Below are 23,300 nucleotides of genomic sequence, written 5' to 3'. Positions count from 1 at the left end.
TCCCTCCCCCCCCCCCCCCCCAAAAAATAATACAAAATGTAAAATGTGCTAGTTGCTATTCTTGTTTTAAAAAAGAAGTCAATTTGATTTCCTGTATGGGCAGATACTGAATACCCTATTATAAATCGGCTTGGTTACAGATGGGCTCTTACTTTGGCTCCTCCTTATGTGCAGTTGATCTGAACTCCGACGGCCTTTCAGACCTGCTGGTTGGGGCACCCATGTATTCCGAAGTGAGGGATGAAGGTCAAGTCACGGTCTACATCAACAGAGGCAACGTAAGTATGACAGTATAGTACAATACTTTCTAAAAGGGATCAAGACACATCTCCTGACTCATATTTTTCCACTGATTTTCTCCGATTTTTGTTCATTGTAATAAGTTCTGATAAATTCCCAGGAAAAATAAACAAAATAAAAACTGAAAATGAAGGTCCCTAAACACAAGTGTTACAATTAGGCAATAAAGCCCTCCAATCATCCCTATATATTAAGTACATGGTCTGCGTGTGAGCAGATGGTTCTCACCCACTTACCAGCAGATCTCTCTGGGCATGCTTTAATTTCACAAATTCCTTTCAGCTCTTACCCTCAGGCTACAGTTGACTGCTTTAAGACCTAATTTAGTTTTGCTTGTTTGGTACAAATATTGGGCTGATCTATAAATGCAGTGGCACCCTGCAGGGTGCTTGGCTAGGAGGCATGCACGCATATGTCTTAAGATAGTTCAGATTTAATTCACTCTTCAATAGCCTAACTTGTTTCAGAAATCTGAAGAATACTTGTAGATGATAATGACTTTCAAGGGCAAATAGTCCAACTTTGAGCTTTTATTGAATAAATATAACCAAAGTTCCTGGCTATCTTGGGACATTTCATGGTATTTGAGTATTTGATGGTGCTTCTGGAGTAGGTAGACAACATTTTGCTCACCATTAGGAATGTAGAAAAGAAGAAAATCCTATTTGAGGTAACCATCCATCTGAATCCTGATAAAGTGTTCCAGGCTGAGTGAACTATAGCCAGGGGTAAGAGTTGGGATCCAAGCAATGTCAGAGCCAACTCACTAATCCCTTCCTTTCATGACATGGATAGTTTAGTGACCAGCATTTGCTGTGGTGAAGGTTTCAGTCTGTTTCCTGTCACATTCTTTAGTGGGGATCAAAACGTGTGATGGATGCCTGTCCATTTTAGGTAGTTGGTATTGTATATTTAAACTTTGTGCAATATATTTACAAAATATGTGGTCTTTCTGTGGATCACCACAAGAAGAAATAATTGCCCAAACTTGAATAATTTAAAAAAGAGCTGAACTGGTGTCTTCCTTCTGCCCTACTGCGTTACCATGTACATAAAAAGAAGGGTGAGAGAACAGGAAATAAGCTACAGTGTTTTTGAGAATTATTAGACTGTTTTTGATGAGAGACCTTTTCATAACTTTTATGCTGCTTTTGAAATTGTCTACTAAATAATTAGCCATCTGTGACAATTGTTTTCTAAATATATTTGTATGCTATTGTATCAGCCTTTGGCACTATGTTTGCTCAGCTTCTCACCTATAGCTCTCAAATTTGAATTCATTCTGTACACAGCATTCTGCTCCAGCAGTGATGGATTCGGATTTCTGCTGCCCCTAGACACTGTTACCTCCTCCCGCCACACAAACTTCCCTGCAAAATATAGGCGGGAGGAAGGAGAAGTGCAGATTTGTCTTTGCTCTATTCTGTCTGTTCCAGCCTCCCCTCCTGTTCTCTGCAGCTGACTGAGAGGGGATGGGCTGGAGCAGGAAGCAGCTAACCCTGATAGGGTACTAAATGAAAAGCTCAAATGCAATACTTTACCAGTTCAGGAAGCACTAGTAAAACTATTTAATCTTATTCTACTTTCTAGCTATTTCTCTAAGACATGGCCAGAGAACTTAACTACACAAATCTACAGTAAAAATATGGGGATACCATACACTGAAATAATTATAGAGGGAGCTGTGGTAGTAGTAACATTAGCAAACTGTTTTGCAGTATCCTGAACAAATGAATAGTACAATTCGTAATGAACAGCAAAAGTTGGCATTGAAGTCAGACTGTTTCCCAAAGCATCAAACCACCAATCGTATTTTTGTCTTACAGACATTGATTTTAAAAAAAAAAAAAAAAAAGGGGGGGGGGAGGGGAAACATCCACTTCGGGTGAATATTTGCATGGTTTATTGACTTTACAAAAGTTGTTGATTCTGTCTGGCACTTTGGCTTCATTTTTAAACTACTGCAAAGTGAAATTGGTTGAAGGGGGAACCTATGATATAATTAAATCCATGTGTTCATCCATCAACTGTCAGGTGAAAATAAACATTCAGACAGCTTCAGACAGGAAGGAGGAGTGAGACAGGAATGTAGCCAAGGCCCACACTCTGGATTATCTAGATGAATGATCTCTCCCCACCAGAAAGATCCTCAATTTGTACAGCAGACTTTACCCATGATTTTCAAAGTGATTTAGTCCACATAAGTTTGCTTTGAAAATCCTTGGGTAATTGACCAAGTATATACATGCATGACCTCGCACAAAGGTACACCTGCTCCAAGCAGGGCATAATTTGTGTATGGTAGCTTACATGCATAGTTTTTCAACTCAGAAACTATGAGATTAGATGTCACTCCTGGAACACCTCTGCTCGGTGGGCATAAAAGTGCTCACAGAACTGAGTGATACCCGTGCTTTTAGGTACCTAGGCCACTGATGGATTTTCAAAAGCAGATTTATGCACATAAACTAAGGTTTACATGTATAAATCCTTTTGCAATTACCTCTCTAATTTATGTTGATGTTCTTTTTCAGAAAGTATTAAGCACTTTCCAAGATGTGCTAGAAATAGGACCTTTGGGGGTTTAGGACCAGGTTCAAAGAGTGAGGGGAGAATATGGAGATGTTAAAAAGGCATCAATAAAAACTTTTCTGTACTACTGTAAATAGAAGTTTGTTGAATAAACAAACAATCTACCCCTTTCTGTTATTCTTATTGTCAGAATGAAGTCTGTATTTATCTGTGGTCAATTTGGTTAAGTTTATCCAAATAAGTTTGACTGCCTTGCAGCATGACCAGGCTTAACTGGATAATTTTCCTGGCTAACTTTGAATATTAATTATCTGGCTAAGTTATCTGCTAAATCAATCCTGTCCTGAATTGCCCCCGAAATGTGTCTAACTAATCCATTAGCTGGTAAGTTTTTATTCAGAGAATAACTTAGCCGGATAAGTCAGAGCCAGTGAACATAACATAAAAATGTAAGAATTGCCATGCTGGGTCAGACCAAGGTCCATCAAGCCCAGCATCCTGTCTCCAACAGTGGTCAATCCAGGTTACAAGTACCTGGCAGATCCCTTAAAGTAGATCTAATTCCTATCACTCCCAGGAATAGTAATAACTTTCTTAGTCTACCTGATAATAGATTATAGACTTTTCCTTCAGGAACTTGCCCAAACATCTTTTAAACCCCGCTATGCTAGTCATCTTGATCACATCCTCTGGCAATGAGAGGAAAAATTACTTTCTGCGATTTGTTTTGAATGTGCTGGTTGTTAGTTTCATGGAGTGTTCCCTTGTTTTAGTATTATTTGAAAGATTAAATTACTGTCCTTTATCTGTTCCACTCCATTCTCCACCCCACTCATGACTTTATAAACTTCTGTCTTGTCCCCCTTAGCCATCTCTTTTCCAAGTTGAAGATCCCTAGCCTGCGCAACCTCTCGTCATATATTGCAAGCGTGGACCCTTGTGCCAAGGTGGGATTGTTACTACCCACAAGGAAGGCCCTTGCAGGTCCTCACTGTTGGCTGGCTATGCTGGTCGCCGAGGAGGCCCTTCGTGAACTACAAGATCAGGTTCCACAGAGGCGGGCAGGAAGCAGTCCATGTCAAAGCAGGTGGAGTAGCGAGTCCAGTAATCGATCAGAGAACAGGGCAGGCAGCGAGCAGCAAGTCCCAAAAAAGTCCAAGGGCAGGCAGTGAGCTGTAAGGCCAGAAAAGTAATCCGTGGTCCAGACCCAAGGTCAGGGCAGGCAGCGGGCAGAGAATCCAGAAGCACTCTGAGGTCAGGCAAGGCAAAGCAACACCCAAGACACATCTGAGGCGCTGTCCTCTCCTCGATGCTGAGGCATCGAGGAGAGGACAGCGCAGGCCTGATATAGGTCCTGCCTCCTGATGTCACTAGGAGGCGTCAGGACAGTTTTCCTGCTGTGGGCCCTTTAAGATGGACAAAGCCACGTGCGCCTAAGCCTGCTTCTGCAAACTCCAAATCCTGAAGAAACTCCAACCTCTACTTCATCCCCCAGACTACCGAACGGTACTGCAATCCTTCCTTTTCACCAAGATAGACTATTGCAACGCCCTCCTAACTGGCCTTCCCGCATCTACCCTCAAGCCCCTCCAGCTTCTACAAAATGCTGCCGCACGGTCACTAACGAATAAGAAAAAAACAGATCACATCACGCCTGCACCCAAACAACTCCACTGGCTGCCCGTCCCGTTCAGATCCCAATACAAAACATTCATGCTCATACACAAAGCCATCCATAATTACAAAGCCAGCTGGTTACAAGGACCTCTGACCCTCCGCAACCCCACTAGAAATCTCCGCTCAACCAACACAGGCCTACTCCCCATCCCCCCCACCAAGGAAGTACATCGAGTCTCCACCAAAGAACGCGCTGCATCTGTAGCAGGCCCTCACCTCTGGAACACCCTTCCACCTGCTCTCAGAACTGACCCCTCTACACCCACTTTCCGAAAGAGCCTCAAAACCTGGCTCTTCTGGAAAGCATTCACAGCAGATAAATAAATCCATCATAGCCCCCCCTCCCACCAAATAACACTCCCCTCCAACCTGCCCCCTTACCCCTCCAGTTTCCCCCCCACCCTGCCACTGTACAAAGTTTAATTCAACGCTTAATATATTCAGTAAAAGTTATGCTAATGTACACGTTTATTATAATACTATCCTGTTAAAGTTATATGTACTTGGCTAGTTACTCAATTAAGCTGTTACATTGAATCATGTCATTATAAGGCTAGCCTTAGACATCTTGTTATATGTAAACCGATGTGATATGTCAAATCAAATGTCAGTATAGAGAAAATAAATAAATAAATAATTGATCTCCGGGGAAGGTGAGGACGGCCAGCCGTGGGATGGGGATGTGACTGGTCGGATGCAACATCATAGGAGAGATGTTCCCTCCCCCTTTATCATTTTTGTCAAAATTCTTTGCACCTTTTCTACTTCTGCTATGTCTGTCTTGAGACAGCTGCTATGTCTTTCTTGAGTTGGGATAACCAGAACTGTATATAATATCCAACGTGTGGTCGCACCATGAGCTCGATACAGTTATCTTCTGTTTTATTCTCCACTCCTTTTCAGATCATTCCTGACATTCTATTTTCTTCTTTGACTACCACCATGCACTAAGCAGAGGATTTCAATATATTATCCACAAGGACTCCAAGGTCTTTTTCCTGAGTAGTTGACTCCCAATACAGAAGCCAGCATTGTGTACCTGAGTTAGGTTTATTTTTCCCTGTATGCACCACTTTGTACTTTTCCACAATAAATTTCATTTGCCATTGTTTTCCAATCTCCTAATCTCACAAGGACCTACTGTTTGCAATTCCCTGCTTTTTTTTTAACAACTTTCAATAATTTTGTGTAATATGCAAATCTGATCACCTTACTTATCATTCCCTTTACCAGATCATTTATGAATATGTTAAACAGCACAGGTTCCAGTACCTATTCCTGTGGTACTCCATTAACAAACTCACTTCATTTGGTAAACTAACCATTTAGTTCTACGCTCTGTTTTCAGCCTTTTAACCAGTTACCAATCCACAATAAAGAACTACCTCTTATCCCATGAGTTTGTAATTTCTCATGGGGGACTTATGTCAAATGCCTTCTGATAATCCAAATACATTATATCAACTTGTTCACCTTTATCAACATGTTTATTTACACCTTCAAAAAATTCTAAAAGATTAGTAAGACATGACTTCCCCTTGCTAAAACTATATTGACCCTTCATTAAGCCTTGTTTAGCTATATCACCATTGATTTTGTTTTTAAGAATGGCTTCTACCATTTTGCCCGGCACTGACATCAGGCTCACTAGTCTATAGTTTCCCAGATCATCTGTTGTGGGCTATAAATAAACACTTAAATACTGGCAGCTTAAAGAAAGATCTTTATTTTATCTCTTTCATGTTAATAGGATTGAATTCTTGTAAGTCATGTGATTTCTTGTAAATTGAGCCCAGAAGGCAGGAACTAAACTTATTGTTGAATGTTGACTATTGTTTTTACATTTAGCATACATTCCAGCATTTCAGTGTATTTTGGCATGTCAGCAACCTTGGATAAGTTTTACAAGTCTGATCAGTGCATTTTCCCAGTGCGGTAATGATAGCTTCGGAGGAAACCCTTTACAAATCACCCTACACATCCCAGGAGTACTTTTTAAATATTGACATCATATTGGCCACCTTCCAGTCTTCAGGTATCATTGCTGTTTTAAATGATAGGTTACAAATTACTAGTGTTAAGTTAATGATTTCGTATTTTGGTATCCATTCCTAGTGATTTGTTACTTTTTAGTTTGTCAGTCTGATCTATTTCATCTTCCATTGACACAGACATATGTTTTAGTTGCTCAGAATCTCCACAACTAAAGAATTTTTAAGGTGTGGGTATGTTCCCAATATCCTCCTCCATAAAGACTGAGGTAAATAATTTATTCAGTTTTTCTGTTATTTCCTTGTCCTCTCTGACCACCTCTTTTGCCCCTCAGTGGCCCAACTGACTCCATCACAAGCTTTTTGCTTCAAATGTACTTGAAAAGTTTTTATTAGTTTTTACCTCACTGGCAAGCTTTTTCTTAGTTTCCCTTGGCCTGTCTGTTTTACATCTAACTTGCTGGTGCATATGCTCTTGCCTATTTTCTTCATTTGGGTCTGCTCTCCATTTTTTGAACGATGCCCTTTTAGCTTTAAGTGCCTCTTTACCTCACCATTAAACCTCGTTGGCAGCCAATGGGTCTTTCTTCAACCAATTTTAATTCAAAGAGAACATTTTATCTGGGCTTCAAAAATTATATTTTTAAATAATGTCCATGTCTCATGCAAAATTTTAACCCTTGCAACCACTCCTTTTAGTTTTTTTCTAATTTCTTCATTCTATCATAGTCTTTTTAAAGTTATATGGTATCGTAGTAGTTTTACTTAATGTCCTTCCTCTAGTGATTATGTCAAATTTGATTGCGCTAGATTGCTATTGCTTAATGGCCCTACCACAGTAATCCCTCGTAACAGGTTGTGTGTTCCACTGAGGACTAGATGTAAATTAGCTGTCCCTCTCATTGGTTCTAGGACCTGCTACTTCATAAAGCAGACATTTATGGCATTTAGAAACTTAACTTCGCTAGCATGTCCTGATAAGATATTGACTCAGTCAATACTGGGGTAATTGAAATCTCCCATTATTATTGTGTTTTACCAAATTTATTAGCTTTCTAAATTTGTTAACATTTCATAGTCTGTTTCTTCATTTTGGTCAGGTGATCAGTAATATACACCTACTGCTATACTCTTATCCATCACACATGGAATTTCTATCCAAAAGGATTCCACAGTGCATTTAGATTCTATGCCATCTTTTAGATATAGTGCCACTCCTCCACCAATTTGATCTGTCCTATCACATCAATATAATTTATACCCCGGTTTCACAGTGTCCTATTTGTTATCGTCTTTCCACCATGTCTCTGAAATGCCCATAATGTCTACATACTCATATAATGCCATACACTCTTAACTCACCAATCTTATTTCTGAAATTTGCATAAGACATTTTAAAGTATGATTTTTGTTTGTAGTTACATTTCTCTTTACATTCACAACCTGCTTGTTAGCAAATGATAGACAGTTTAGAGCCATTCACATCTGGGTGCTGCTTTTTTTGTCTACGTCTGTCTGGACTACTTCAGCTTTAAACACAACCTCTCTACTGGGATATTCTAACTTCCCTGTTGTGCAAGTATCTTTGGAAGATAGATCCCTCTGAACCATGTGCTTCTGAGCAACTGTTAGCTTTTCACAATGGTCTAATTTAAAAAGCTGCTGTATCTTCTTTTTAAACATTAATGCTAGCAACCTGGTTCCATTTTAGTTAAGGTGGAGTCTATCCCTCAGAATAATCTCCCCCTTCCCTAGAATGTTTCCCAGTTAACAAATCTAAAACCATTCTCCTTGCACTACTGGGGATCATTTCTGAGAATGCAACCCTAGAGGTTCTGGATTTCAGTTTTCTACATAAAATCTTAAATTTAGCCTCCTGAGCCTCCCTTCTACATCTTACTATGTCATCGGGAACCTGCATGCATCATGACAGTTAGCTCCTCCTCAGCAGTCTCTAAAATTTTATCTAGGTGGCGCGTGATGTCTGCTACCTTTGCGCCAGGCAGGCAAGTTAAAAAGCGATCCCCACACTCATCAGTCACCCAGCTATCTATATTCCTAATGATCAAATCACTCACTTTAATGGCCGACCAATCTATTCCTCCTGGGCTTACGGTCCTGGAAACAAATCATAGGTGCGGAGGATAAAGCATCACCTTGAGGGCAGATCCTAGCTACAGGACCACTTCTTGCTATACCAGGGTGATGGTCTTCTGCCAGGTGAACTTGCTCCTCTAAAGCAGCACATGGGCTGCTATGCTGGCGCTGAGACCGCTCTACTATGTCCCTGAAGGTCTCCTCTGTATACCTCTCTGTCTGTCTCAGCTCCTTCAGGTCTGCCACGCTGACCTCCAGAGTTATTAGAGAGCCAGGAGCTCTTTGCACTGGGTGCACACATAAAACCTCTCACCAATAGACAGATAATCGTACATGTGGATAACCCCCAACTCCCTGATGGACTTCTGTCTGCATCTTAATTTTATTGAGTTGCTAAAGTTTTAAAAGCTGATTAAGGAGTAGGTATGTTTTTTTAATTTAAGGGTTTTTAAATTATGTACTTGTTGTCTTTTAAATCAAAGGTTTTTAAATTGATACCTAGGTGATTTATGTTAGTTTGTGACTGACCAGCAATAACACTAAAATGGGTCAGTCACTAAAATCAGGGTTAATTGTATGTTATTCTAAATCACTAATTGACTCTTATTTTGAAGATTTTCATCTTATCTGGGGGTGCGGGTGGCAGTTTTCTATATTAAAAATAAAGAGCCAGATTTTCAAAAGATTTTTAAAATAGGCCCGGCGCGTCGCCGGGCCTATTTAAAAAAGGCCCGGCGACGCGCATAAAGCCCTGGGACGCGTGTAAGTCCCGGGGCTTGCAAAAAGGGGAGGGGGCAGGGCGGTATGGGGAGGGGGCATGGCCAGAGGCCTCCGCACAGCCGCTGGGCCGGGGATTGCACGAAATTGCCTAATTCGGAATGGTTCGGGAGAACCGAAAAACGATTGAATTTTTTCAGAAACTTCAGAAAAAATTCATTTTCAGTTTAGTGCGCGCTAACTCCCATTAGTGTGTGCCAGCTCCCGATAGTGCATGCTAACGTGGCAGAGTTAATGTGCATTAACTCCTATTAGTGCGCACTAACCCGAAAATCGGGGCCCCCGAAACCCCCCCCCCGAACTGAGGGAACAACGAAATTCCCATGGGGGGGGGGGGGGCCTCGAAACGAAGCCTGAAATGATAAAGTAACCCAAAGCACATCTCTAATTCTTAACACTCACAAATACTAGCCTTAAAAACTAACTCACAATATACACAACCAGTAATAGTGTAACGCTTTAAGAATTTTTTTTTAAAGATTCTAAGCGTTGTTTCCCATCAAGTCCAAACTATCATCAGCAGATGGAGGTTCTTCAGTCAGCACTCCCTCTGGATGTGGCGGAAATTCAAAAACTACAGCTTGACTGTCTACGTCCTGAACTAACTGTCTGAATATGGATGTCACAATGTTCTCCTCTTCACACGCAGTGCACTATGCTGTCTCCCAGTGCCTGAAGCTGATACAGGGTTTGCTGTGAGCACAATCAGCAGGTCAGAAACTGTCCCTGGGAGAGGGGGTTGGGGGTCATTAGCAGCCGAAAGCAGTTGTTCTTTTGACACCCAAGGTCACTGCTTTTGCATCCATCAACTATTTGGGGAAACAAAACTCATGAAGACCAGAGACCCCAGAGCAGCTTCTATGCTGTGCCAAAACCTGAAGCCACCCATTTCAAGTCACTCCTATCCTTGGTGGAACAAATGTTCTGAATTGTAGCATGAAAAGCATTGAAGGACTGTAAGAGGAAGAAATACGAGTCAGACTGAGTGACACTGAGAGAACAGAATATCCATGGCTCTCATATAATAGAATGTGACAAGATAGGAGAAACACAAGACGTCTAATATTTTTGCTTTTCCTTTCAGTTCAAAAACAGCCAGGACCATTTTTAATCATTCATTTCTTTGTTATTCTTTTTTTTTGTTTGTTTTGGGTGGGGTGGAATCTGGAAAGTTGTTTTTCTGTTAAGGATATACAGCCTAGTGTAGTGACCGTGAATAAAACTCTTGCTGTTCAGAAACTACTTTTTTTTTTTTTTCCATTTTCACACTCCTAACGTTGTTTCACTTTCAGTGGACTGACATGAAAGTATTTAGATGCATCAGTAGTGAATTTTAGATGCACTGAGGAATGGAAAAGAAAGAAAGGCAGAGAGCTGACCCAGTGGCTTAACGGCAGCGCTGCCATGCAGAGGCTTCCTGATAGGATTCTCTGCACCCTGGGTCATCCAGGGATGGGGATGCTGTGGGGACCACATCTGGTGGCTAGATTTAGAGCCCAGGCTCCTGGCCTCAGGACTAGTGCTGCAACGACCAGACTAGGAACAGTGGGAGAGAGAGTCTACTAAAAAAAAAAAAAAAAAGAAAGATATCCCCAGGTGGTTGTGAATGGAGGTTTATGTGCCCTGATTCTGATTGAGCTGTAAGAAAAAGGAGAAAGGGAGGAACTTCCGGGTCTAAATAAATAAATAAATGAAAGCAAGGCAGAATTGGCACCACACAACCTCTGGTTAGCCCTCTTACTGATCCAAAGAGTGAGGGTTTTCACTGTCCATTATTAATTCCAGACTTACATGGAGTAAACAATACCAGACACAATAACACAGCCACACAAAGTAAGGTCATCACTAGTGAATAACTGTAAACATGGGGGTTTATTTGTGCCAAAAGCAACCAATTTAGCGATAGTTCACTGCAAACTTTAAAGACTCTTTTTTTTCTGCCTTGGTGGTTGTTCTTCCCCTCCCCCCCCCCCCCGTTTGGGTGTTGTTGATGCCTGCGTCATTGTAACCTTTGCCTCTCACTCTAGTCTGCGACAGTGCCGAGCGAGTTTCTTCCAAGGAGATCATGAACAACACAGTAGAAGGAAGCTGAGACCTCACACAGTTTTGTTTAGGACTTGCTGGGACCTTGAGACTTTTCCTCTGCTCCACAACTGCGCTTCTGCTTGCAGACACACAATTCACGTCCCACCATTTCCTGTCCCTCGGAAGTCGGAGCGCAGGGCAGTTGGCTGCCTTTCAAGCCCTGCTGATGTCATGGTCTGGATTTAAATAAATATGTCCGTATATTGCCTGGCAATCAGCGTTAAATGGATCTTGTAGCCGGGCACCACAGGATGCCTTGGTTGTTTTGGAATTTCCCTCCTCCCCAGCACACATGGCCGTTGTCTTCCCAGTCACGGGCAGTGCCAGTAATTGCTTTATGTGCGAGGCTGGGGGGGGACTGGTATATAAGAGGTGATGCATTTATCCTGCTAAGCTGCACAGATGTGTGCAGACCCTTCATGAATCAAAGCTGGAAACAGATTGACTTAATGCAGTCCTGGCCGTGCTTTGGTAGCACTGCGGTCGCACAGCATGACAAGGCCAGAGTAATAAAGGGATGGATAAACAATAAGCAGTCTGGCTAAGCGAGGTAGGATTCCCTTACTAGCTCAGGTAGAGGAGCTGTTCCTTTAGATCGGGGGAGGCGTCCCAGATTTGGAGTCAGAGCGGTGGCAGATTCAAATCATGTGATTTCCAGATGGAAAGATAGAGACTGTGGTGCTGCGGAGGGCACAGCAAGCATTGAACCTTCACACACAGCTGTGACACCTAGGACTTTAGTTTCTCCTACTAGTTAACTAATATTGCTGTTTTATATATACAAATTGAAGTTCTTGAACTTTTAGCCTTGTGCCTGATAATGCACGCAAAATGTATAATTAGAGGGCAATAATATTGCCCTTGTTGTATGATATTACTTTAACATGGTATCACAAATATAACCCCCCTCCCCCAGAAAACCAGTCCAAACATTCAGGTATCTTGTACCACTGAACACATGATACATTAGTTGCAGAAAAGTATGTGCTTTCAGACTACCGTTTATTAGCTTCTATTTCCATTAATTATAATATCCCTCACTTTGAACATTTTGAGATCAGCCGGTTGAGTAAAGATTTAGCCAGCTAGATCAAAGCCTTTCAAAGCTGACCAGGCTGAACAGCTAAATTTAGCTCTTTAAACTTCAGTAGGAGACTGAGTCTAGCCACTCAAATTCTGGACAATCCATGAGGCGGGATTAATATAGGCAAAGAAAGTTAGGAAGCTAGCATTGATTTTCAGTGCTAGCTGGCCAGCTTGGCTGGCCAAATCTAGGCACTGCAGTAGTAGAACTAAATCTGGCTGGCCTGGTGCTCATCTGCCTTCACCAGTGCTCTAATGTCCCTCCCCTGTCCCGATATTCCCACAAAAGTACTACGCAGCCTTGATTTCTTCCCCCCCCAGCCAATGTCCCAATATTAAAAAAGAAAACGAGCCCCTGCTATCTCCCTCACTCCCCTCTTCTGAAATGCCGATAGAAAAAAACAGAAAGCTGCTGCTCAGTTTTCTTTCTTCCACCACGCTAGCCCTCGATATTCTTTCAAAATGTCCTGGGACCCTTCTCCTTCGCATCCCAGAGCAGCCTTCCATCCCCCAGCCCATCTCACCATCCCCTCCTTCCACCCCCCCCCCCCCACCTCATGAGAGGCTTCTAGGAAAAGTAAAAAGTCTTGGGATAGGTGGCGATGTCCTTTCGTGGATTGCAAACTGGCTAAAAGACAGGAAACAGAGAGTAGGATTAAATGGGCAATTTTCTCAGTGGAAGGGAGTGGACAGTGGAGTGCCTCAGGGATTTGTATTGGGACCCTTACTTTTCAATATATTTATAAATGATCTGGAAAGAAATACGACGAGTGAGATAATCAAGTTTGCAGATGACACAAAATTGTTCAGAGTAGTTAAATCACAAGCAGATTGTGATAAATTGCAGGAAGACTTTGTGAGACTGGAAAATTGGGCATCCAAATGGCAGATGAAATTTAATGTGGATAAGTGCAAGGTGATGCATATAGGGAAAAATAACCCATGCTATAATTACACAATGTTGGGTTCCATATTAGGTGCTACAACCCAAGAAAGAGATCTAGGTGTCATAGTGGATAACACATTGAAATCGTCGGTTCAGTGTGCTGCGGCAGTCAAAAAAGCAAACAGAATGTTGGGAATTATTAGAAAGGGAATGGTGATAAAATGGAAAATTTCATAATGCCTCTGTGTCACTCCATGGTGAGACCGCACCTTGAATACTGTGTACAATTCTGGTCGCCGTATCTCAAAAAAGACATAATTGTGATGGAGAAGGTACAGAGAAGGGCTACCAAAATGATAAGGGGAATGGAACAGCTCCCCTATGAGGAAAGACTAAAGAGGTTAGGACTTTTCAGCTTAGAGAAGAGACGGCTGAGGGGGGATATGATAGAGGTGTTTAAAATAATGAGAGGTCTAGTACGGGTAGCTGTGAATCGGTTATTTACTCCATGAAGTTAGCATGGGGCACATTTAAAACTAATCGGAGAAAGTTCTTTTTTATTCAACGCACAATTAAACTCTGGAATTTGTTGCCAGAGGATGTGGTTAGTGCAGTTAGCATAGCTGTGTTTAAAAAAGGATTGGATAAGTTCTTGGAGGAGAAGTCCATTACCTGCTCTTAAGTTCACTTAGAGAATAGCCACTGCCATTAGCAATGGTTACATGGAATAGACTTAGTTTTTGGATATTTGCCAGGTTCTTATGGCCTGGATTGGCCCCTGTTGGAAACAGGATGCTGGGCTTGATGGCCTCTTGGTCTGACCCAGTATGGCATTTTCTTATGTTCTTATGTCCTCCCAGCTCCACTGCCAGTAGGTGGGGGTAGCCTACCGATACGTATTATTAATTTCTTCACTGCCCTTTCGAAGGCGGGACCGATCCCCATTCAAAATTCTGGCATTGGTATAAATGTCCTGCTGCAAGGAAGTCAGCATACATTCCCCTGCGTCTAGGGAGATGGCTCGATGCATTGGAGGATGGGAGAGTGAGAGGCAGTTCTGAGATGGAAAGGAGAGGGCTGGAACATTTTGAAAGAATATCAGGATCTCGGGGGTGGTAGAAGATGGGAAATTGGCCAGAAACTCCTCCCCCCCCCCCTTTTTTTTTTTTAATTTGTTGGCATTTCAGGAGGGGATGGGAAGAGGATGGCAGGGACTCAGAAGGGGTTTGGTTGGAGTGAGACTGGGGCTCCAGGGGGTCTCTGAAGATGACTGAGTTTGTTAGTGTTGCTTTTTCATGTTAACCATTTAAGTTCATGCAGTCCTGTTTGTTACCTGAATTTAGCCAGCTAGGTTTAGGTGAATTTTCAACTGAAAACCTAGCTGGTTAGGTTCGACTGAAAATCCTCCTATAGATAACCTGGTAAAATTACCCAGTTATATTAGCCACACAGCTTTTCTCTGAAACACGACCTGTTTCTGAGCAGAGCTTTATGTAAAACACAAGGTTTATTACATTTCAAAACACTTTTAGTCTGCTTTTATGTTTTAGAACTGTACAGCTTGTTCAGAAGCCTACAGGGAGGGCTGCCTTTCACAACTGAGAGAACCCAGCAGGTACAAACTCCCTTTTGCCCCCTGGAAGGGTTAAAAGCCACAGCTGTGGCCAGGTGTTTCCTGAGATGTGTGCTAGCGGGCAGACCCAGGGACCTTTCAGCATTTGCCTCTGTGTTCCTTAGCCTGTCCCATTTCCCGTTTGCTAGGGAGTCCTGGAAGAGCAGCTCATTCTGAGCGGTGACGACGCTTACAACGCCCACTTTGGGGAGAGCATGGCCTCCCTGGGGGATATCGATGATGACGGATTCCCAGGTCAGTGCATTTTCTTTCTCAAACGGACGGACGCCAGTTTTATTTGATTAAATATAGTTTTGGGCCCAGAGCTTCATTAATTCACTAGAGTTCAACTTTCAAGCAAACTAGAAAAACATGCTTCCTCCTGTTCTGTACACCATAAAATGGCTTATTTTCACCTTAAAACTCATTCTGCTTTGTTTTTGTAGTTGTTGGGACCTTTTTTTTTGTAAGCAAAATTGGTTTGCAGAAAGTAATGGAAGAGTGGATCAATTAAAGTAGAGTTGGGAGCAAAAAACAATGTACAGCTTTATCGATGGCACATCCAGGAAAGGAAAAAAAAACATTTTTTAGTTTGACTTCATATTTATTTATAGATTTGTAAGAGACTGCATTTGTACACAGTTTTAGGGGGCGAGAACTGGGAAGCTGAGCCCTTCCCACGCCTTATCAAGCGAAACCACCCAAGGGTGAATGCATTATCTGTGGCTGTCAGCATATCAGTTAGTTACACAAAGGAATTAAGGAAGGAAATATCCCCATTTTGTTTTATGCTGAAAGCATTTTCCGTTTCTCCTCACCCATCCAGTCTGATAATGACATTTGGCAGGGCGTGTAAAGTCTACTTATGCTCATCACGTGCAGGCTGAGAATGACTGATGGCCATGATTTTGCAGATTTGGAATTGGTTTTATGATGTCTGCTTGATAAAGTAATATGGTTGCCATGTTAGTCCACCTGAATACATGGAAATACAAATCTACAAAAAAAAAAGGTGATGCCTTTTATTGCACTAAGTTAATACATTTGCAGTCTTAGCTTTACCATACCACCTTCATCAAGACAAAACAGAGCAAGCAGGTGAAGGCAAAAGATGATGTTGCTTGAATATACAAAGTGAATCACAGACATACTTTATAATGGTGGTGGGAAGAGAGGATGAGGAGGTGATGTGTTAGAGAGGCGTGAAGGCTGGCAGGAAGACGGGATTATTTCTGATAATGGGTAAGGAAATCCATGGTCTTTTTATGTTGAATTTGAAATGTCTGATCATTTTAATTTTGATTGTTTTTTACAGTTCTGAATTTCTCTTTTACTATCCTGATTATAAGGTCATTGATGCAGTGGTCTGGTCTCAAAATGTATTCCCCCCCCCCATGGAAGTGTTGCCCTTCTTTTCCTTAAGATCAGAAGGAAAGAACGTTTTAGAGGATCCTTCATTAAAATTGGCACATCTGAACATCACGAGGGAGAGGGCGTTCTCAGCAGCAAGTCCTATTATTTGGAACTCTTTGCCTGATAGGGATGTGAATCATTTTTCTGACTGATGAAAATATCGTAGGATATTTTCTAATCCATCAAGAATCAGGGGGTCCCCGAAAGCGATAGGAAAACTCCACGAAATTTTCGTGTGGTTTTCTTATCGTTTTGGGGGGGGGGGGGGGCGCGGGGAAGAAAGGGCACACAGAAAAAACCCCCCCAAACCCACCCTGATCCTTTAAATCTAATTATTTAGAATTCCCCCCTCCTCCCGACCCCCCCCCCCCAAACTTTCCTAAAGTACCTGGTGGTCCAGCGGGGGTCCCCGGGAGTGATCTCCCGCTCTCGGGCCGTCGGCTGCCACTAATCAAAATGGCGCTGATGGCCCTTTGCCCTTACCATGTGACAGGGGCTATTGGTGCCATTGGCCGGCCCCTATCACATGGTAGGAGCAATGGATGGCCTGCACCATTTATTAAGAAAAAAGAAATAAAGATTTCCCGCAGTTCTACGAACCCGATACCGGAAACTATTCCGGAACCGATTCACATCTCTGTTGCCTGATGCCATCCAGGCCTTGGACTTTGAGAAATATTTTAAGAAGGCCTTAAAAACATATTTATTCAATAAGGCATTTAAAGACTTAAATGATGAGCTAATAGCATTTTTATTATAGCAGAGGAGGCTTGTTGATATTTTATGCTGTTTTGCATGTTTTCTTTTAAATATGTATATTTGATTGGTAGCTGCTTCAAACATTTTGTGACGAATGCAGTTTATAAATTTTAATAAATTGAAATTATTATCTTGTGATTGTATAGGTTTTTCTTGTCTTTAATGTCTGGTTTGTTTTACCAATGTAGCATCTCTATATTTTCTGATTTGAATGATATAGTATATACTACATATGAGGAGGGAGATGAATAGGATTCCCTTGTCTTAATTGCCTTTTCCATGTGGGTAACTGCAGGGTCCTATGGTACGTGCTGGCATAGCTGGAAGCACGCTGCTTTGCAAGTTCTTGTTCCAGTTTCTTCTTTCTGATCCTTGTTTGAAGTTTGCTTTTTATGAGTTTGTTTCAGATGAGGTGGTTGCCGGGAAGCTAGTACTGGAGGAGCAGGGAATATTTCTTTGAGGTATTTATCCTCCAAGAGTTGTACTGTCTTACTATTTTCTCATTTTTTTCTAGCTTTAGGTTGTACATTACGTGTAGTTTTCCTTTCTTTGTATTGCATTGGGTTTGCCATAGATGTTTTATATGAAGATTCAATTTTCCTGAAGATAATTTTAGGGTTATAGTCCTTTAGCTTGAAATATTCAGTTAAAACTTTGAAGTGCTTGTTCCAGTTTTTTGAGTCATAGAATATAAGGTGATACTGTGTGGCTTAGCTGTGTGTAATGAACTTTTTTGTAAGCAAGGGGTGGAGGCTATAACTGTGATGGGAGCTGTATCTGTCAAGTGTTTATAGCTAGCCATTGTTGATTAAGACTGTGATATCAAAAAAGTTAACTTTTTTTGTGGCGTTATCTATTTTGAATCTGATTGAAGGAAGGAAGAAATACATTAAGAATTGTAAAATTGTTTGAGTCTCTTCTCCTCTAGTCAAAAAGTTAAAATGTCAGAGATATAATTATTTGAAATGTCTAGTCTAATCTCTATTTTAAAAAAATGGGTCTTCCAGTTCTATCATTATTCAAGCTGAAGAAGTTGTGGGTCAGAATGAATTTAATTAATTTTGTAATAGTTTCTGGTATGTACTAATGGTCCAAGGTGGATATCTTTAACATTTTTAACATGCAGTTATGCCATCTATATGGGATATGTTTCTGTATAGTGATTCTACATCCACTGTGACCAGAAGAATGAAAGGTGGTAACTGCTTCATAATCTTTATGTACAGATCCAATGAGGATCTCCACTAGTAGGTACCCTAATCTAAGGAAGTAGTAGAACATACCATTTCTCCACAACATCACTAGCATCCCTATTCTGAGGTGGTAGGCTCCTACCTGCTTGAAAGCAGGTGACATTTGGGATCGTGTGGCTTTTAGTTTGGAAATTGAAGGATGCATTTTTTTGGGATCTCCTATCTCTGTTCACTGCGGGATATACTCCTGTGCTGAGTGAGCCTATAAAGAGAGAGAATAACGTTTTGTAATGGTTGGATTGTGGCATCTTTGCTGTGAGTATGGAGTTTTTGGTAAAGTTTTTTGTTTTGTGAAGCAGTTTGTTCTGCCCATCCTTCCTTCCCAAGAGATGAGTGGGGGGGGAAAAAAAAGATTTTTCTTTCCTTGCTGGGAGAGTATTTTTTGGAATCTTCCAGCTTGCAAATTCAAAGTAATATCTGAGAAGAGAATTGAGAGTTTTTAAGGATTTCATCTGGAGAAAAGAGAAGAGACTGGAGACAACTTACAAGAATCTGCACCAGGAGGACAGGACAGAAAGGAGTGCAGTTTGTGGAGTCAAGCAGTGGACTATAGGTATTTTTGGAAAAGGAAAACTACCAGAGATAGGACATAATAATAATAAAAGAATTGTCATACTGGGTCAGACCAAGGGTCCATCAAGGCCAATATCCTGTTTCCAACAGTGGCCAATCCAGGTCACAAGTACCTGGCAAAATCTTAAATAGATCCCATACTGCTATTGTGCAGTGATAAGTAGTGGCTGTTTCCCAAGACTACTTGGTTGATAACAGTTTATGTACTTCTCTAGGAACTTGTCTAAACCTTTTTTAAAACCAGCTATGCTAACTTCCTTAACTACATCCTCCGGCAATGAATTCCAGAGCTTAATTGTCTGTTGAGTGAAAAAGAACTTTCTCAAATTTGTTTTGAATGTGCTACTTACTAACTTCATGGAGTATCCCCAAGACATTGTATTTTTTGAAAGAGTAAATAATCAATTTACATTTATCCGTTCTATTCTACTCATGATTTTATAGACCTTTATCATATCACCCTCAGCAGTCTCTTGTCCAAGCTGAACAGCCCTAATCTCTTTAGCCTTTCCTCATAGGGGAGCCATTCCATCCCCTTTATCATTTTGTTCGCCCTTCTCTCTACCTTTTCCAATGCAACTATATCTTTTTTGAGATGTGGTAACCAGAGCTGTACAGTACTCCAGATATGTCCTCACCATGGAATGATACAGAAGCATTATGACATTCTGGGCCGGATTTTAAAAGGGTTAAGCGCATACGTTATGCACGTAACCCTTAAAAAAGCCCCTTGTGCGTGCCGAGCGCAAGCCCCGGGGCTTCACAAAGGGAGCGTGTCGGTTGGGCGGCGCAAATTTCGGGGCGGGGCGGGAAGTGTGTCCGGGGGCATGACACCGGCACGGGGGCGTAGTCGAGGCCTCTGGACCAGCCCCCGGGTCGGGTGATGGCGCGCGCAGAGTTACGCCTGCTTCGGGCAGGCGTAACTCTGCCAACAACGGTAGGGGGGGGTTTAGATAGGGCCGGGGGTGGGTTAGGTAGGGGAAGGGAGGGGAAGGTGTGTGGGGGGGTGGAAAGAGAGTTCCGCTCCGAGGCCGCTCCGATTTTGGAGCGGCCTCGGAGGGAACGGGCAGAGCGCGTAGGGCTCGGCACGCGCAAGGTGCACAAATGTGCACCCCCTTGCATGCCCAGATTTTAAAAGATACGCGTGGCTACGCGTACTTTTGTTCGCGCCTGGTGAGCGAACAAAAGTACGCCCGCGCGTAAGTTTATAAAATCTACCCCTCTCTGTTTTATTCTCCATCCATTTATTAATTCCTAATATTCTTTTGCTTTTTTTGACCGCTGCTGCACACTGAGCTGATGATTTCAAAGTATTGTCCACTAAGATGTCTAGAACTTTTTTCCTGTGTGATAACTCCTAACATCATGTAACTACATCATGGGGGTTACTTTCCCCCATGTGTATCACCTTGCACTTGTCCACATTAAATTTTATCTGCCATTTGAATGCCCAGTCTTCCAATTTCACAGTGTCCTTCTGCAATTTATCAAAATCTGCTTGTGATTTAACAATTCAGAATAATTTAGTGTTGCCTACAAATTTGATGATGTCACTCTTCTTTCCAGATCATTTATTTACCAAATCTTTAGAAGAGAGAAAACCCTGGGACTAATAAAAAAAAAATAAAAATAAAAATACCAAGGAACACATACACAGAATAATTTTGGAATTGGGATTTGTTACTCATTTATGTAACTAGAAGAAAAAGTGTGTGGTGCCAACTGATTACAGCAGATCAAGTATCACAGTAAACTTTTCATTTGGAATATCCAGCGTCAGTGTTCTGTCAGCCTTATTTGGCACTAGAAATCACAAGGTCTGAGCTTGCACACACAGAGAGAGACTTTTGTGCAATGCCTTCAGCCCTGGAGCTATCCCGCCCTCCCCATTCAGAGAATCCATGCCAGGGTTTAGAGACACTTTGCCTGGACTAAGTCCTGGTGTGGAGTGTGAACCCCTAGCCAACACTAGAAGAAGGGCTACATTTAACTTGTTCAGAAAGCATGTGGTGCCTTGTATTAAGCTTTTACCTTTTTGTAGTAAGGGTTTAAGAATCCTCTCAGTCAGTGAACCAGTACTGGATATGATTGCTCTGCCAGGGTTTCCTGTTTTTTCATTTTGGGTAGCATGAAGAAGGTAACGTTAGAAGGACGTGCTGTTATCAGGTTTTTCAGTTGAGACTACTTGCTTTTGAAATGTCTTGATAAGATTTTTCAGTTATTTAGTATATTCCTGTGAGGTTGTTACATTTCCTGTAGTATGCATTGCTTGAGAGCTTTCGGTACCCTTTTTCTATCTATTTTTCTTTGTCCATAATCAGCACAGCATTTCCTTTGTCTGCTGTCTTGATGATAATGTTCCAGTTATTTTTTTAGGCTTTTTATTGCAGTCCTTTCTAGTGGAAAACGATTGTATAAATGATATTCAGTGGAAACGCAGTGCAGATATTGCATGGGTTGTCCTCGGATTTCCATGGATCCACCTTGGATTTTCTAAGCAAGTGGCCTACCTCTTTGAATACATCTCTGGGAGCAGTTTTGGATGAACCTGCAAATTTTGCATAGGCTTATCAAAATGGTTTCCAAACCATTTTTTTTTTAAGATTTTAGTTCAGGAGTTTCCTCCTGTTTCTGTGGGCTTCTAGGTCAATTAGAATCAACATCTGTTGGACTACTATGCTGTGAGCCTTCTTTGAAAATTTCCTGAAATTTTACACCCGTTTTTTAACCCTTTCCCCATCTAGCCCAGGGTCAACAGATCGCAGAACCTGGAATGCCTGCGCTCTTTTGAGTCTGGCAACTGATTGTTCCTTTTGTGCAAAAGCTGAGACTCCCTCTTCCAGGAGTGCTGCCTCCAAAGCATTTCTGGCCTCGGCTGACCTGAGGAGCAGAGACTGGGCCTGGGAAGGGAATCCAGGCCTTCTGCTTAGCAGTGTGTAGCACTGCTGATGAGCCACAGGGCTAGACTTGAATGTGCTTTATAAAAAGTTTGCAGCTCCCTAGCACAGCCACAAGAGCAAACGTTAACTCAGAGAGCCATGAAGATAGTGCTTGACTCCCCCTTTCACTGCCTGTCTTAGAAAGTTGCATTCAGCTCTTTCATTCTCTCTCCATCTTCCTCACAAGTAAAAATCCATATTGTCTCTCTCTTCCTTATTATGTCTCACTTTCATGATTTCCTTTCTTTCTTAGAGAACATTTTCCTTCTCTCTTTCCTTCATGGGCCCAGAAGTCAATTCCCCTCCTCTCCTGCATTTGTTTAAATGGCTCATGAAATAGTTGGGAAGGTAGTTATTGTTACTGGTAACCTCTTAAGTCAATGGCATGGTAGTTGACCATTTACTTTACCTGAAAGGATTCTCATCAGCTTTTCAAAATGTGGTTTATTAAGTCATAAATTAGAAATTAAAACAACCAGTATAACTGGCAAGTACTATTAACAGCAAGCTAAAATACAGCTTTTCATTTTTAAAATATGCAGTGTGTATGTTTGTGTGTGTATATGTAATATTAGGAACTAGTGAGTGCACTCGCACATGCCTTGCTTAAAAGAATAACAATTTGCTTTGAATCATGGGTCTATGCAAAGACCTTGATAATGAAGATGTTCCCCAATGAGTGGTTTGGCAAGGACAGTCACCGTTGTATCTTTCTTTTGTAGGTTGAATTCTTTTTGGGTTGAAAGGTTTGGTTGATTTTGTAGTACATCATTTACATGTATTAAAATTTATGAATCCCCTAACACTAAAAATAGGTCTAGGCAATGAACAAGGATACATACATAAGACCTATAATAAAAATAGCAAAAGAACTAAAATAACAATATAAAATAGAAACTCAATAAACAATAAATGATATTAAAAAATAATCAAATTAAAAACACATTACAATTAACAAATAAAAATCATAATATATTAAAAATAGGCTGCTTTAAACAAAAGGTCTTTAAACGCTTTAAAGCATTTAACCGAATCACACTGATGTAACTCCATTGGTAGAGAACATATACATGTATATAAAGCCATGAATAATGGGATTCTTTGAAAGTTGTGATATATTTTATCAGATTGCCATCAGAATTATTCAAAGATGATGTACTTGGGCTTTGCAGATTGCCTTGGTCCTTTCTTCATGTGTGCATAAAAGTGACCTAGGTGGTTTCAAAAACATATGTACTGCAGCATCTTTGGCTAATTTTTGTATTGTTCAATAAAGGTATCACAGCTATTTCCAGGTCCAGTATGGCTACTCAAAATGTGTAC

At 41.4% G+C, this 23,300-nt stretch overlaps 1 protein-coding gene across 1 annotated transcript in view; it reads left to right on the top strand.

Annotated features, from left to right (window-relative positions):
• ITGA9 (integrin subunit alpha 9) overlaps positions 1 to 23,300 on the top strand; it is an 855,720-nt gene that overhangs the window by 155,789 nt on the left and 676,631 nt on the right. Inside the window, exons 9-10 of the mRNA XM_029589807.1 lie at positions 141 to 278; positions 15,190 to 15,295. Coding sequence (XP_029445667.1) covers positions 141 to 278; positions 15,190 to 15,295 — 244 coding nt within the window. The remainder of the gene's footprint in view (positions 1 to 140; positions 279 to 15,189; positions 15,296 to 23,300) is intronic.

The sequence above is a fragment of the Rhinatrema bivittatum genome, chromosome 2 (assembly GCF_901001135.1).
Source record: "Rhinatrema bivittatum chromosome 2, aRhiBiv1.1, whole genome shotgun sequence".
Taxonomy (NCBI): domain Eukaryota; kingdom Metazoa; phylum Chordata; class Amphibia; order Gymnophiona; family Rhinatrematidae; genus Rhinatrema; species Rhinatrema bivittatum.
Note: the sequence above shows the minus strand (reverse complement) of the source record. Positions and strands in the feature narration are given on the sequence as shown.